General features: G+C 41.6%; 2 protein-coding genes across 3 annotated transcripts in view; both read left to right on the forward strand.

Annotated features, from left to right (window-relative positions):
* Positions 1-17,513, forward strand: part of LOC146470728 (uncharacterized) — a 77,432-nt gene that overhangs the window by 19,494 nt on the left and 40,425 nt on the right. Inside the window, exon 6 of one of the 2 annotated variants that reach the window (XR_014866977.1) lies at positions 16,914-16,977. The exons of the other annotated variant lie outside the window; for it this stretch is intronic. The gene's annotated coding sequence lies outside the window, so the exon portion shown is untranslated. Of the gene's footprint in view, positions 1-16,913; positions 16,978-17,513 lie in introns of those variants that run through there. 2 annotated transcript variants of the gene reach the window in all.
* LOC146470729 (uncharacterized) lies at positions 1,897-15,124 on the forward strand. Its single transcript, XM_085121696.1, has 5 exons — positions 1,897-2,142; positions 2,236-2,456; positions 4,784-4,883; positions 13,146-13,295; positions 14,314-15,124. The coding sequence occupies exons 1-5, from the start codon at positions 2,028-2,030 to the stop codon at positions 14,844-14,846; spliced, it is 1,119 nt and encodes a 372-aa protein (XP_084977822.1). The 5' UTR covers positions 1,897-2,027; the 3' UTR covers positions 14,847-15,124.

Raw genomic sequence — 17,513 nt, forward strand, 5'->3', positions numbered from 1 at the left:
AGTGCCAAAATCGTCTAATCCGCCAACATGTCAGGCTTTCATGTGTTTGACTTATTTTCATTTGCTTCCAAATTTGACGATATCTTGCCAAATTACTGATATTTGCCAAAATCATTAAATCCGTCAACATGGCTGGCCTCTATGTGTATAGCTTATTTGCATGCATTTGGCAATTTAACGAAATTTTGCCAAATCCGCCAACATGGCAGGCTTCCATGTATTTAGCTTATTTGCATTTATTTGGGAATTTGACGAAATCTTGCCAAATTCGTTAGCGTTGTGACTGTAAAGATTTCGTCAAATTTGCAAAATTCACCATTGCCTGCGTTTGTGGAGATACGTTTTTTGCCGAGGATATGGCTAACTCTCCGCTAACGTCTCTTAGCAGTTTTTTACACCTTCGCTCTTCTTTCTTCTTTTCACGGTCTTCACGGTCCATTCTGCTCCTCTTCTTTGCCTTCATGTTTTTCCTTCACTCACGCTTTTTCATACCAGGGTACTCGATTTCATACATACATAACAACGGCTTCTACAATTAGCAAAGTTAACACCTAAACCAATTTTCTTTCTTCTTTAAAAAATACAGAGAAATGATAGTTCTTAATTAGGCAATATTGCATTAACTACGTTTTGTAACATGCTGTGCTAACTCTAAAATAATTTAAAACACAAGCACATTACGACATGCAACATGCTAAAATGATACAAACAAACTGCAACACATGAATGCTACAAAAAAGTGAATAATGGGAAATTTCATGGGAGATGTTCTCGTTAATAAAAAAAAAACGGAACAATATTTAATATCTTAGCTTGTCATAGTCAAGGAATAAGCTTTGTTGGTAAAAACTGGATCATTGAATCGAAATACAATTTCTTGGTCAGTTTACAAAAAAAATTATTTCACTTGTGCATGTTTGATATGGGATGATTATAGCCAACTCGGCGCCTTGCCCACAATAGTATCATCTCATAACAAACGCGTGCCAGTGGAGCAAATCTTAATTATTTCAACTGTTTTCTTAAAGTAAACGATGCTGGGACGACATTCAATTCTCGCACCGCAATTAACATCATGATTTCTATGACTAAAGACGGACGTTACAAATAACATTTCATTGGCAACTATAAATTTTGGGAGTTAGTTTTCTTCCTTTCCTCTTAGAAGTAGAAAAGGTGAATGAGATGCCATATTAATTATGCTGAGGAGTTAATTGCGACTTGTTAAAGAGGAAGTACAAACAGCCTGTTCACCCACGAAGCTGATATCATTTAGCAGGTGCAACGAAGTTCTTTTCTGCGGAAGATATTTCACCACTGAATTCGCAGCTACACGCTCAGTCTCTTATCGTCCTTTATGGCCAATTGGTGGCTAAACACTCTGGCCTTTCCTGCTAGTTTGAGCTCACTTTTGTTTGCATTTGTGTTGGCCAACTCTGACTTCTGTGGGACGGTTTTTGAATCTCAATCTGGTAAGTAGACTAAGTAATCTTGCAAGTAGACCTGTTACGTCCTTTCTTCTAGTTTGTCCAGGCGATAAAATCATTCTATTTCCTTTTCTTAACAGACCATGCTCTAGTTGGCCACGCCATTAAAACGGCTACTGTCTATGACGAGTTCGAATGCCAACTAAAATGCATTGCCAATGTCAGTTGCAAATCTTTTAACGTGCACCCGAGCAGTTCCAAAGCAAACCGCCGCATTTGTGAACTAAACAACAAAACCCGGCAGATGAAACCAAAAGATTTCAAACCGAAGAAAGGATCGAAATACTATGGCTCATTTGATTGGGAACTATAAATTTTGGGAGTTAGATTTCTTCGTTTCTTCTTAGAAGTAGAAAACTGAACGTGACCGAGATGCTATATTAATTATGCTGAGGAGTTAATTGCGACTTGTAAATTGCGAAGTGTAAACAGCCTGTCCACCCACGAAGCTGACATCATTTAGCAGGTGCAACGAAGTTCTTTTCTGAGGAAGATAATTGACCAATTCGCAGCTGCACGCTCAGTCTCTTATCGTTCGTTATGGCAAATTGGTGGCTAAATACTCTGCCCTTTCTAGCTAGTTTGAGCTTACTTTTATTTGCATTTGTGATGGCAAACTCTGACTTCTGTGGGACTTTTTTTGAATCTCAATCTGGTAAGTAGACTAAAGATAATCGACCTGTTATGTCCTTTCTTCTAATTTGTCCAGGCGCAACGATAAAATCATTCTATTTCCTTTTCTTAACAGACCATGCTCTGGTTGGCCACGCCATTAAAACGGCTACTGTTTATGACGAGTTCGAATGCCAGTTAAAATGCATTGCCAATGACAGTTGCAAGTCTTTCAACGTGCACCCGAGCAGTTCCAAAGCAAACCGCCGCATTTGTGATCTAAACAACAAAACCCGGCAGATGAAACCAAAAGATTTCAAACCAAAGAAACGATCGACATACTATGGCTCTGTGAAGGTAAGACTAAGCTAATATACCTACCAGTGGTTGGACCCTGTCATCTTAAAATTTGAATACGCCTACAAGATTAAGGATAAAAGTTCCAAATATCAAACCACTGAGAACGTCTGCAGAACTCTCTCTTTCCTGATGCTTACCAACAAGTAAGGAGACTGTAGAAACTTGATTGGTGTAACAAGTGATTATCTAAAGCACACGAACTAGATCTCGTCACCGTTCAGTTTAGTGTAAACGACAAAACCGGTTCTGATGTTAGAATTGCTGAAAGTAATGATACACCAATTGGTTTAGAAGCCCAGTCAACGAATACACATAGGCTTCAGAATCCAATAATTCCTATTAGGCATTCAGCGGCCCTTTTACATTTTTTCGCTGGTAAAAATTCATCAACGATCTTAGATAACGGTATTAAGATTTGCGTAGTTTAACGCAACTAAGAATTCAGCACACGAAGAAAACAGCAATCTAAAATTATATTGTATGCCATGAAACTTAAGAAAAAGGAAAAAGTAAATTCTTTTTCCTTTTACGCTAATAAGACTTTGCTGACTGAATTATTTCTTCTGGTACTGACCAGTCGTTGCTTAACGCGACTATTTAATGGACTGCTTTTGTTCGCGACGCTCTTTAGGGGTTTTCAACCGGTCGGCGGCAAAGCCGGTGCTTGATAAATTGCGAAAATTCTGGAAGTCTTTCAGTGCCCAAAACTCGAGGTTATTTTACTAGCTGTTTATTATTTTATTTAATTTAATTTTTTTTCCGAATAATCCCTCTAGTCCTTTCCTCCAAACGAATTAATAGGCCATCTATTTATCCATCTATTTATCGGATTTGAACCAAATTTGGCCCTCATGATCGTCGCACATCAATGAAACAAACAAGTGATAATAAAAATTAATAAAGGTTTATTTGCTGGTGGCTCCGAAGTGTGTCGGGCTTAGTATATGTAATCGCATGAGGCCGAGTAAAATTAAGGATTAATTTCCACTTGTATTTTCAAAGTTTTTGCAAATTGCCCGCGTCGCCCAGCAACGAGGGCAATTTGCCAAACCTTTGAAAATACAAGTGGAAATTAATCCTTAATTCTATGTGGACTTATTGCGATTACGTGTTTATAACATAAAAGGCAAAATTTTCTTAAAACTATCGAGGCACTTCGTAAAACACTCAGCCCCGGCCCTGCTTAAAAATGCTCACCCGCGTAAGCAAAACAAACAAATTATTCACCTGTTTCTTAGCGTACAAAACAGATAAAGCGAGGAGAGGTGATTATTATATACGTTTATTTGTAAGAGTAAATACCACTTTAATTCACGAGGAAATTAACAATTAAACCAAATGCTAGGCATCGATTAATGGCTTCACGTGCACTGTAAATAAGATTTCCACCGCTTGAAAATCACACGAACACAGATCGATAAAAAATATCTAATGGTGGGTTCAAAGAAGGAACTTGGAGAGCAATTTCTTCTACTGAATTTGACCTGCTCCCTCCTCCCATCAAAAGAGCACTGTTGTTATTGTTCGGTTATCGCTCGCTGGAAGAAGCCGTAGCGAGGTGAAAGCACTTGGTCGCGGCCATGGGTGATTTCAGTTTTTCAACCAAAGAAATCTGATCAAGTTATTAGCTTTTGACACAAATAATCTTTTGCTGTTTCTTGCAAGAAAAAGAAAATTCACCTTTAGGAATTTCCTTTATAGCTGTAGCACTCGATTTCCAAGTATTTTTGGCACAAACAATCCGGCTTAAAAAGTCCAACTCCAAAGAATGTGAAAGGTTTTGTTGTTGCTGCAGCAGCACAAAACGAAGAAACCACATAAATGTAGAAATGACGGGTTCAGCTAATGAGGAGCAAGTATTTTCGCTGCTCGAACAATCCGGAGTGAATAATTTTGCCCTCGGTGAAAGGAAAATTAAGAAAGAATGCCCTTATTTTGCCTTCTATCTTATAAAATTTCAAAATTCCAATATTTTTCCTTTGGCGTCTCAGCGGATGACAACCATCGAAAAAGTTTACAATCCATTTTCTCAGGAACCAATGGAAATATCAAGGAAGCCTCACACATTTTCTTAGCTTATTATCTTGTGATTGATAAGTCTAGTATTTTTGGATATTAGCAAATAACGCGAAGGCTCGTAATTCACTACCGTAAACAGTCAATTACTCAGTTTTCAGTCTAAAGGTTTGCGCGCTTCTATGAAAACCAAAAAGGCTTCAAAACGTACTATTTCAGATTCTTCACTTAGCTTTAGGGTGAAATACTTTAAACCTGATGCAAATTTGGGGGAATGTCTCACATATTGTAATTCACTCGTAACACAGGTGTCCTGTATTGCCAATGGCCGACAGCGCAAAGGACAGATGTCGACCACGAGGAGTGACGGACACTGTTACCCGGGATACACAGGGAAAAAATGCGCTGGTGAGTGACACTTTCACATTCATACGACGGGTAATCTTTACCTTTTTGGATTTTTAGGTTTATAAAAGAAATCCTCGCCTGGCAACGTTAATCTCGTACCCAGTTGTTTGTCTTCGCATCTGAAGAGTGAGAAGATTTTGGTACGAGATTAGGCAGCTCTAAGTAAAGTGGTAAGATTGAAAATTGAAAGCTTCAGGAAAACACAAAGCAACAAGAAGCTGTAGACAGCTTCTATTCGCGGCGCCTTTAACATTAATACCTGTTCGTTGTAGTTAGCTTCTAGCAAAAGGCGAAGACCTGCTACATGTTGACAATGAGTGGTATATCTTCAGCTTCGATGTAAGAAATATAAAACAGTACAAAAACCATTTTCAAAATTGTCCTTTAACTGTACATATAGGCGAATAATCCAAGGATGGTCCACAGTTCCAACTCGTCTTTATTACAGTTATTACGAATTACGATTACGGTTGCTGAAAGCGAAACAAAATACAAATTACTAAGGAATACAAATGACGGCTATGAAACGACGAAAATACAGGAAACGGAAAGAAACTAAGCGAAAATACTTACAAACGTTTTGTGACTAGAAAGTTGAACGGAAAAAATGTACGATGGCTAACAAGACTGGACGAAAGAAACTGCAACGATGTTGCCGTGAACGCTGAAGCGAAATGAATTAAAATAAACGATGAAACTTACAAAAATGATCTAAGAACAAAGAAAATTATGCAGAGAAATCTGACAGAATGAATAGCAATAACTGAAAAGAATGCGCAAGGAATGTGCAACTATACAAAGAACTAAACGCTAAACATATTGACGTGGAATGCGGCCGTAATATCTGGCTCCCCTAAGAGTTAGGAAAAACTCTTATGTCCTCAATTCTTAATAAAGCATTAAAGTTCATTGAACATCTCTAAATCTCCTTGGCTCCTCTGGCTGGGATTTACCCCTAGTCTTCAGTTTTCTTCATTCTCAAGTATTAGCACGAGCTTCTGAATTGGCCTCTCTAACGTTGTCGTTGCCGTTGCAACCTTCACCGATCGGACCTGTCCCTTTGAATCTGGGCGTGAGTCGACAACTCGAGCCATATTCCATTGATTTCTTGGCACTCTATCATCGACGATCAATACAAGGTCCCCTCTTTGAAGGTTTTTTCCTCGGATTGTTCCATTTCACTCTCTCTTTTAGGGTCTGGACGTACTCCTTACTCCATCTCGACCAAAAGACGTTGGACAAGTATTGAACCCGTTTCCATCTTCGACGGAGATAAACGTCGGCCTTCTGGAAGTTACCCGGGGGCGGCATTACGATCTTTGATTTCATCGTCAATAAGTTGGTTGTTGATGATGCATTCTACCTCAGTCATCAAGGTTCTAAGAGACTCGTCATCAAGGGCGTGACCATATTCTCGCATCAGCGCAGACAAGATGGATCGAACAGATCGTATCTGACGTTCCCATACGCCACCCATATGAGACGCAGCTGGCGGATTCCTTTTCCATTTGATAACCCAATCAGAATTGAAGTCTTTAGTGAGGCGGCTTTGGATGTCGTCATGTTCCATCTCCTCTAAGGCTTTCTTAAGCTCTGTCTGAGCTCCCACAATGTTGGTTCCCTGGTCTGATCTGATCTCGCGCACAGGCCCTCTCCTTGCTATGAACCTTCGTGATGCTTCATGAGGGAATCTGTTTCTAGCGAGTCCGCTGTTTCGATGTGTACTCCTCTACTGGCTAAGCAAGTAAATAGTACCCCATAACGTTTGACTTCTTTCCTGCCTTGCTTTATATGAAAGGGACCAAACAGATCGAAACCACAATAGGTGAAGGGAGGGGCAGCTGCTATCCTCTCCTCCGGCAGGTCAGCCATCTTCTGTTCACCGATTGTTCCTCGAAGGTGACGACACACAAAGCACTTGGAAATGAGATGTCTGACAGCAGAATTCGCGCTAACTATCCAATATCGGCTTCTAAGCTCGTTCAACGTTATGCCTCTGCCAGCATGAGCAACTTTTTCATGAGCGTCGCGAATGATAAGCTCGACGATGAAACTCTTCTGAGGGAGGATAACCGGATGCTTAAAGTTTTCCTCGAACTCCTGTGAATTACCCAATCTAAAACCAACGCGGATGAGTCCATCCTTGTCTAGAAATGGATCGAGGCGGGACAGGGTACTTGATTTCATAAATTTCAGACTTCTTCGCTTTCGCGAATTGGCGATCGTCCTTGAAGTATGCTCTTTGAATCTTCTGCAAGGCTCCTATTTCCTTGGGAAACACTCTGCTCTGTATAAGTTTAAGAATGGTCTTCCCAGCTCTATCCAACTCTTTTACCCTCAGAGGCTCGGCTTCAACCTTTGCGGCGTGTCCACCTCTCCTTGTACCATCGTCAGTAATACCTTGCTTGGGCTTGAGACGGAGCATCCAAGCAATAGATTTCTTCAGTCGGTGCCATTCGGAAAACCGGTTAAGCCTCGTCAGAAAATCTTCGCTCTCATCGACGCCCGTGCTGTGTAACGAGATACTTTTAACTTCAGGGTCGTCTTCAGGGATATCGTTTAGGTCTCCAGGGGCTTGAGGCCACTCACTCTCAGGTAGCCGTAAGAAGTTCGGACCTGTAATCCAACGACACTGCGGGGATAATTCTTGACCGTCAAGACCACGGAAAGCGTCATCTGCTGGATTCCTTTTGGACGCAACGTACCTCCACTGGTAGGGGTTTGTCGCGTCTCGTATATTCTGAACACGGTTGGCGACAAAGACTTGAAAACGCTTCTCTTCGTTGCTTATGTACTTTAACGCGGTTGTGCTGTCTGTCCAGAAGTGCCCGCCATTAACAGATTCGTCTAGCTCTCTGGCGATCATCTCTACCACACGTACCGATACAGTGGCTGCGGTTAACTCTAAACGAGGGATAGTCATGGTCTTCACGGGAGCAACTCGAGCCTTCCCTATAAGAAATGCCCAATGAACATCACCTCTCTCGTTCTCCATTCTAAGATAGGATATTTGACCAAAACCAGTCGAACTTGCGTCAGAGAAGCTGTGGATCTGTCTCGAGATGACGACGCCAAAGTTATTGGGCTTCGAACATCGTTCCATAGAGAAACGCTCAAGTGTAGTCAACTGGCCTCTCCACCTTTCCCAACGTACGCGGAACTCCTCGCAAATCTCGTCGTCCCATCCTAGCTTTGTTCGGCACAGATCCTGCAATATCTTTTTCCCGACTAACAGGAAGGGCGCAGCTATACCCAGGGGGTCGTAGACGGAAGATATGGTTGATAATATACCCCTCCTTTTTAGTGGTTGGTCTTTGATGACAATTCTGAAACCGAACATGTCCGATTCGATTGCCCACTGGACACCAAGAGCTCTCTCCACTGGATAGTAATCACTTCCTAATTCTAACGATCTAAGTTCTGGGGCGCGCACTTCTTCCGGGATACTTTCGAGAACGTTCTTGTTGTTGCTAACGAACTTGGCCAAATTAAACCCTCCATGGGCGCAAGCATGGCGTACGTCACGTATCCTTTCGATGGCGGTATCTTCTTTTCCTTCGAAGCGCAGACAGTCGTCAATGTAAAAGTTCTTTCGCAGAACATCTGCGGCCTCTGTTCCAACAATCTTTTCCGCGTCATCTGCGGCTTTCTTCAGCGCGAAATTTGAGCAACTTGGTGACGACACTGCGCCGAACAAATGAACATTCATTTGATATTCTTCAAGGTCTTGTGTTAGGTCTTCATCAGGCCACCAAAGGAAGCGAAGGAAGTCTCGCCGGCCTTCTGGTACGCGGACTTGATGAAACATTGCATCAATGTCCCCCATAAACGCAATAGGCTCTTCGCGAAATCCTGTAAGGACACCAACAAGTCGATTCGTCAGGTCAGGCCCTTGTAGCAACTTGTCGTTGAGCGATGTTTCTCCAAATCTAGCGCTACAGTCGAACACCACCCTTATCTTGTTCGGCTTCCTGGCATGGTAGACGCCATGATGGGGTATGTACCAGACTTGGCCCGTCTTTGCAGGAATAAGATGAGACGGTACCTTCCGAGCAAATCCCTTGGCAATGATGCTGCTCATAAAGTTAACATAGTCCTTGTAAAACTTTGCATTCTTAATAAGCTTCTTTCTTAACCATAGTGATCTTTGAAGAACTTGTCCTCTATTGTCAGGAAACCATTGGCTGTCAACGTGGAAAGGAAGGGGAATTTCATAATGATGATCTTCCTCGTGACGAACTCCCTGGCTAACTATCTTTAGAAACTTCATGTCTTCTCGGGAATATTCTTGCTCCTTATCTTCCGTTCCTTCACTGAAGTCTAGTTCGAGCATCTTATTGAGTGCTTGTGGAGTGACGATCTTCTTAAGGTTACCCGGGACCTTCAGAGGTGTCTCGCGTTTAAGCGATGTAGCGCGTCCAGTTTAAACTGTAGATACCTAAACCCCTATATCAAATTAAAGCTTATAGAACTGACTATCAAACCATACCAAGAACTTTGAAATAAAATAAATTGTCGAATTTTTCACGACCTCTAATTGCGAACGTCCGAATCACCTTTTTAAAGCTACAAGTCAAAGTGAATTTTGTTTTTTGCTACTTTAATTTGCTCCTCAGTTTCCAGACCCAAAGCGCTAAAAAATCGTGTCTGCGTTTTGCCATATTCAATCGCAGTGAAAAGTTATAGAGCATTTTCGAAATAGGATGGAAAAAATGTGGAGTAATCGTACAAAAATCGCTCTCGGAGAAAAAATATTTCGAAAGAAAAAATTCGCAGACACGTTTTTGTTGTTTATATGTTAAACTAGCTACTGTCCAAATTTGAAGGCAAACGAACAAATTCCTTTTGCGTTTTAGCTCTTTGAAGTGGCTCCTCCAAGTGAAAAAAATGTATTCGAGAAAACAGCGCTAAAAATTCGGCAATTCATTTTATTTCAAAATTCTTGGTTTAGTTGAATAGCCAGCTCTATAAGCTTTAATTTGATATAAGGGTTCAGGTATCTACAGTTTAAACCGGACGCGCTACATCGCTTGGACGCGAAACACCTCTGAAGACACCTCTGAAGGTACCGGGTAACCTTAACTCTGCTCTCTACCATGAAGTGGTGGTCGAGGTGTCTGCCTGAACCAACTTGCGTAGTAGCAACTTTATAGCAATTGACATTTGAATGTTCTGTGTCGCACATGTACAGAGGGCCCACTATTGCCCATCCAACAAACGTTCTGATTGCGAAGGGACCACCATCTTCACTAGCTAATACGTCTATGGGTTCGAGAGCTTTCGGGCAGTTTGAGCCAATTAGAAGACCAATGCTGACGTTCGGTTACTGTGTAGGCAGCTCGCTGGCTATGTTTCTGAGATGTTTCCAACGATGGGCCAGTTCAGGGGTAGGCACATTTGGGGGTGTGCAGAGGTCCTCTTTAGTGAATATCTTCGGTAGCTGTATGGGATTCTTGCCCTTTACGTCCGTGACGATTAATCCATTCAAGACCTTAGAGTCGTGCAACTTCGTACCATTGACAGTCTTCACCATGAGATGTGTATTCACGCCCTTCATCCCCAAGGTGGTCGCAATGTCGTCAATAACTAACGAACCGGTACTGCAGGTGTCAAGCATGGCGTAAGTGAGGACTTCACTTTCAGCAGATTTCAGCCTAACGGGAGCGACAGGAACGGCGGCTACTGATTCTTTGGTGCCTACAACATGGCAGAGGGCTTCTTCCACCTCCGTTTGAACATTTAAAACCTTCTCCTTTGGTTGCGGAGGAATAGAGCTAGCCTGTTTGGAGGCCTCCTGATTGAGGGCGAAGCTATCATCATATAGACCCGTTGGATGTCGACGTGAGCAGCTCTTACAGGTCCTTCGCTGGGCACAACAGTTGGATCTATGTCCAGGACTGTAGCAGGCAAAGCAGAGTGATTTCATCTTTAGGAAGTCTTTCCTTTATGACAAGGATTTCTTCAAGTAGTCTAGACAGTCGTCCAAGTCATGGTTCTTGTTGCACAACTTACAGAGGCTAATGGGAGTGCGTGAGCCTGATTGTTGGTCAGCGGTCACATCTGTCGCGTGAGTGGAGGCAAGATGTGAAGTAACATTATGGCTCTCGGGCGTCTTAGACCTGCGAAAGCCTTTACCTCTACCTTTGCCGGAACGATCAGGTCGATCTGAGGTATCATCCAAACGACGGAGAGCTTCACGAGAGAAGACTGGGTCGGTCGCAATTCCTGCTTCTGCATTAACGAAGTTCACGAAGTCGGCAAAGGAGGGGATCACTCCACCCGCCATTCTCCCTTCATTTGCTTCTCGGCGCCATCGGTCTTGAAGCGTAAATGTAAGCTTGGTTACCATGCTTTGCAAATTGTGAAGATGATTTAGAATAGACAGATAGATTAGAGTTGCCATCGCGCTCCGGCACTGACTAAGGAAGATGGAGAATCTGTCTAATGCCAACTCGTCCCCTGGTCGGATTCAGGGCCACTCGTTAATTCTCTTAAGATAGGCGTTGGATATCTTGTATGGGTCCCCATACTTTTCGTTAAAGAGCTTTTTGGCCTCTAGGTACCCGCTGTGTCTATCAAGGTGGAGACATTCCTTGATTAGGTCCTTGGGTTCTCCGTGTAAATACTGCTCTAAGTATTGCAGACGTACATCATTCGCGCTGACCTTAGCCTCTACTTACGATTCAAAACTTCTTATAAAGGTAAAGTACTCCAAAGGATCGCCACTAAACTTGGTCAGTGTAAGAGAAGGCAGTAAACTCTGTTGTTGTTGCTCCGCTAGTAATTCTGTTAATCTGTTCTGTTGTTGCAGGACTTCACAGAACTGCTTAGCGCTTTGATGTGTGTAGGCCATGTATCGAGGTTCACTTGCGAAAGGTTCTTGTTTCGGTTGTCCTAATGGCTCTGTATCTTGCTTCGTTTTCGTGACGTGAAACTCAGGTGCAAAAGGATTCAGACTTGGATGCTGCATTGGCTTAGGAGGAGTTTGTATCATAGGAGCGTCATATAAATCAGCGGTAACGCTCACTTTAGTCATAGTGTTAGACGTAACGGCTGGAGACGTGTAAGCGCTTGAGGAAGTCGGAAGAAACGGCCCAGATGAAGTAGATGCCTTTACAGAAGAATCTTTCGGAGACAATTCTTGACGACCAGTCTAATCTGCATCGCCGACACCCCTTTCAATTTCAGCGAACACACCCTCTCGCACGCGAGCAACTGCCAACTGCTCTTCGAGGCGTAACTTCTCGACTCTCAACTCCAACTCTTTCCTTTTTTCCAACATAGCAACTCTGGCCTTTAACTCGGCGGCTTTTGCTTTCTCTTTTGCTCTGCTTGAGGTAATCGAACGGCTAGAATGTCTAGAGGATGCCTTTGAACGATGCGATGTGGAATATAACGAGCCAACTTGGGATCTTGTTTCCAAGCTATGTTCGATTGTCTCTTTCGCGGTTGAAATCCAGAGTACAGTTTTGTCTAAAACGTCGTTAATCCTTTCATTCAGATTAATATACCATTCGTTCGCAACGTCCACATCCTTCAAATTTTCTTTGTTTTCTCTTGATGAATTATTAATGAGTTTGAGAACGTATGATCAAAGTTAATTTTCTCATCGGTTTTTAAGTAACACTTATTGCCATAGCAACGGTTATCAATATCACCATTATCTCTGGCAATATCTCTGTAAGAGCGTTTTAAAGTATGAGGAAAGACCTTTTAACACAAAAGACAAAGTGTCAAGTTTTATTTTGCCGAAGATATTGGTGAAAAATGCGGGATTAAACAAAATCTCCCCGTAAAAAATGATTCAATATTTGCTTTCAAACGCTCTTACAGATTTTTTTCTAATTTCGCTTACAAGTTGTCTAGATTGAGTAGTTTAAATCCCTAAAGTTTCGTCATAAAGTGTCTGACTAGATTTCGAGATAATCGACACTGTTTAAAATGAGAGGCTATGCGCTACCTTGCTGTGGTAATAGTTGTTGCTTGGAAACAACTAGTATGAAGGAGATCGAAGTTTATTTCGTATGCGAGATTGTAATTTCAAAACTTCCTTCCTAAGTCCAGAAAAACTGCTGCGAGCCTCCTTAACATTCTCTCTCTTATAAAAGATGTAGCGATGATCAATCATCAAACTTCTACTTGTTCAGCCGAGGTATACCCAAATAACTATCGCTATTTAAATAGAAATTTGATGCCAGATGAAAATATGGATTTGTTGACCACTCATTGATATCATTTTCTTTCTTGACTAATGCCTTGCAGTAGCGATTGGTTCCCATCCAGGCCATCCCGCTCAGTCATGCAAACACATCCGGGATATCGGAATCTCTAACAAAAACGGAGAGTACTGGATCGACCCCGAGAGGAATGGAAACCCTTTAAAAGTCTACTGTGACTTAACAACTGATGGAGGTAGGTCTGGGATTGCGCTTCCCTTAAGAGACACTGAAGTCCCCTTCCCCCACTGCAGCCCCCTAGTAGGGTGAATGCAATGGCTTCTGGAGTTAACATCTAATCCTACTTAAGGTGGGGGTAAACATGAATTTGAATGAAATTTCAGGTGGTTTAAAGAAGGGATAAAAGAAAGAAAATTATTTTTGGAACACCAACAGACAGTTGCCCCCAACGCAAGAGCACACCAGGTTGGTAGGGGACTGTTTGGGTGTCCATATATCCATTTTTAATCGTTCAAATTCTAATTTTTAAACAACATCAAATCTTAACTATTTGTTATTCTACAAGTTTTACTACTCTTTTGAGAAAAACTGTCTCCTCCCAAATTCACCTAAAAATCACTAAAAAGTTTACAAAACTCCCCAAAACATTGATTTGTGTGTGAGTAGAGGGTTTTTGTATTGATTGAAACGCGAACGAGATATTTTAAGTGGCGTGAAAACGGCTTTTAATGCCAATGGTGTGGGTTCACCACAAACGGAAGGGCACCAGGCCGCCAACTTCGCCGGGGTAAAAAAGCCTCCAAACATTTTGCCCAAATGAAGCATATGTTTCTTGCATAAAAAAACGCGCACGTATTCGAAATGAACACATTTTGATTGGTTATCCGTTTCCTAACTAAGGTTTAACCCATGCACCCTGCTTGGGTTTAACTAAAGTTACGTTCCGTTGGTTTTGATCTTCCAGGCGTAAATTTCTTTACTATCGTTACATTACTAAAAATAGTTATTTTATAGTGAGCATTGTCTTGACCATAATTAATAGCCTTTGTGTGACCCCAGCACCATTTACATTCTTTTGTTTTGGATCATCAACGCGTAAATTTCTAGAACAAACAGAGGAGCGGTCACATTACCAAAATAACTCACTACAGTTACCGCTGTCTTAAACTGAAGACAAAATATAGTTAAGGGGTAGATGTGACCACAACCAACATTTCATCACCTGATCATCCCTTGAAACTTGCTCATTTCAGGTGGATGGCTTCTTGTTTTGAATGTAGTTATTGGCAGTCCAGCCACCCACCCTCAGTTGTCAAAAAAGACGTCATACCGTGGAATAAGTGGTTACCAAAGCAACAGGATGGTTGTCAACAATAGCGCTATGAAGGAGCTGCGAGCGCACTTGTCTTTCACTCAACTGAGATTCCACTGCAGAAAGCAACAGGTGGGACGTATATTCCACGTGACCACAGCCACTAACAGCTCTGGGGAAGCTGTAGTCCAGTACTTCAGCGGTCAGACAAATGTCTTGCCTGGTTCATGTGGCTCGTTTGTGAGAATGGAGAATGACAACTCGAGCTTAGCAAATGGTTGTAATCAGTGGGCAGCTAAAAAATGGAGCTCTAAAGACTTTGGCGATAATGGCGACGGACGACTCTACCATCACGTTGCCATTGTATTTGGTAAATACCACTGGCTTCTTGGTACATTCGAAAATAGATGGGAATGTGATGACCTCAGAGTTGGCTTGTCGCCTGGCGATTTCTGGAAAGTCTTTGTTCGTTAGGAACTGATCGGGCCGATAAATCGGTACTTGTAAATTAGCATTAATAATCATGATTTTTTTTTTCGCATTTGACCTTTGACAATACACTTACATAGGCCTCTTGCGGCGGTCAAACATGCAGCGCCTGCGAATTCTCATCTGATCGGTGAAAAGAAGGAATCCTTACCCGGCGCAGTCACTAAGGCTGATTTTTGCTGTGATTGTTTCCATAAAGAAATCATCAACCACATACCTTAAGTTTATGTTTGATGACTCCGCCGTTTCAATCTCTACCAATGCCTTTTGTAAAAGGCCTTTTTGCAACTCATTTATTTCATTGCTCATGTACAAATAGAACATAGAAGACAGGGGCTTGTTCAGCTTTGACTGTTGTTTGAACGAGGTCTGTGCACCATTGTACCATACGTTCGGGAGATTCCTTAGCTGTTAAGAAGTGCTTTCCTGTGATGCTTTCTATTATGCTGTACAAGGTGATGGTAACGTTTGAGTCTCGGGATCAGGGAAATCCTAAAGTGTGACTAATTCCAACTGAAGAAAGCTATTGCGCATTACTTTCCTGTGGTACTTTCTATTATGTTGTCAAGGTGATTATAACGTTTGAGTCTGTGGATGAAATCCTAAATTGTGACCATTCAAATAAAAGCTACTTAGCAGTACTTTCCTGTGCTGCTTTTTATTAATGCTGTACCGAGGTGATTGTAACGTTTGAGTCTCGGGATGAAATCCTAACGGCTGCGACCATTCAAATGAAAGCTACTGCCGGCAGTACTTTCATTCGGTACTGTTTGTTTTACTGTACAAGGTGTTTCTAACGTTTGAGTCTCTAGATGAAATCCTTAAATGTGACCATCTAGATGAAAATATCATATGCAAAGTAGCGCGATTCTGAGGTGTTGCTTCTTATGATAGTAAGCGGTGGTTCTAAGTTTTCAGTCTGTGGATGGAATCCCCATGTTTGACCTTTTAAATGAAAGCTAATAAGCAGTACTTTCCTGTCACTGTTTTATATAGTTGTGCTCTAAAAGCATTTGAGTCGAAGGATGAAATCCCAAAAGTGTGACCATTCAGGATCCCTTCGTTTGTAGGATATGTCATGCGTCAGCACCACGAAGCCCAATTAGACTGTGGATCAAGAAAACAAAGCACAACTCAATTAGACAATGATGGTAACAACATCAACAACACATTCTTTATTTAAACACAATTAGGTTTTAAGCATAAAAATGCTTGTGCGGTCGTGAAAGGTAAATCCTACATTTCAAATGGTACAGTAATATTAAAACATAATAACATTACGGTGTAATGTTGCACAGACTGGACGTCAAAATCAATTTCTTTAAATACTTTATCATTTTTTACCCTATTGTAGAAAACCTTAAAAGTAAATCCATTGTACTTTCAGATGACGTTCCATAAAATAGCGCCTTTATGGCTAATAGAATGTTTTTTAAATCGCGCTACAGTAATCGTATTATATCCCAGGGGCCCCACTCACATGTTTTAATGACGGGGGGGTCCAACAATAACACAAGCGCAATTTACTGCTTGTGTGGCATTACGGGATATTTCTGAGATTGTAATCTATTTGAAAAGTAATTACCGGCACTCCACCAAAGTTGAAGTTGGCATGTTTTAGCTTTCCAGAAGATAAATAATAAAATTTGCTGATGCAAAAACATTAAGGGATTTTTTTGTGTTTTCTTAAAAATGTAGGGATTTATTTTGGATAGACAAATTCTGAAGTTGGGAGTTTTTTGGGTATAAAATATGAACCTCTGTCGGACCCCCTCCCCCCCCCCCCCCCCCTCCTCGTCATTAAAATATGTGAGTGGGGCCCCTGGGTATTGTATCTTTTATGATTGTAGCCCGAAGGCTTGGAGTTTACCAAGTGAGACAGTGCGCGTGGGGCTTCGTCATTGAGCACTTTATAGATTAGTTTAATTAAATGTAATTTGTATTGGTAACTGATTGTATTCCAGATGCAGTGTCGGTATACCTCATCAGTTGGCGTGTATTGGGGTAGGTTGTAGATCACTCTGGCAGCTCTACGATGGAGTATCGCTGAAGAATTTAGATGTTCTAAATTATTACAACCTCCGGCATACGACATGGCCATATAAGACTGAAGGGAAGATGACTTTAAATACAAATCTAACAGGGGTGCTCTGTTCAAGTATAAGTAGGTTCAACTTGTTAATAAAACTCTTCTTTACACTGATTAGATTCCAGTTTTGATCAAGAGAGTCCGTTGTCAATAGTTATCCCAGAAGTCGAATGTAATTAACCCACTCGATCCGTTCCTCACCAACAACTACAGAATTAAGTGATCGGATGAACGGTTTTTTCTCAGGTAACATTGCTTCGCAATTTGCCGAGTGAAGTGTTAAAGAGTTCTCCAACCACCAGTTATTAAATTTGGAGAGCGCGTCATTTATCGACCGTGTTGCTGATACAATCACGGTTGAATCGTCTGCGTAGATAAATACGGTGCCGGATGAAATGGAAGTCGGCAAGTCATTGGTATAAAGGGCGAATTGTGTGGAGCGTAATACTGAACCTTGAGGAACACCTCTAGTGACATTTAACACTGATGAGCGCTGGACATGAACAGACGGAATATTGAGATCGATGGGGTCATCGATTAAATGGCCAATATACAATGGCCGC

Source organism: Pavona decussata, unplaced genomic scaffold, assembly GCF_977016875.1.
Source record: "Pavona decussata unplaced genomic scaffold, jaPavDecu1.1 SCAFFOLD_112, whole genome shotgun sequence".
NCBI lineage: Eukaryota > Metazoa > Cnidaria > Anthozoa > Scleractinia > Agariciidae > Pavona > Pavona decussata.

Bases quoted from the DNA above. Each gene is read 5' to 3' on its own strand.
- LOC146470729 (XM_085121696.1), top strand. From the start codon at position 2,028: ATGGCAAATTGGTGGCTAAATACTCTGCCCTTTCTAGCTAGTTTGAGC. The intron at 2,143-2,235 runs GTAAGTAGACTA...TTTTCTTAACAG, and splicing joins TTTTTTTGAATCTCAATCTG to ACCATGCTCTGGTTGGCCAC. The intron at 13,296-14,313 runs GTAGGTCTGGGA...TGCTCATTTCAG, and splicing joins TGACTTAACAACTGATGGAG to GTGGATGGCTTCTTGTTTTG.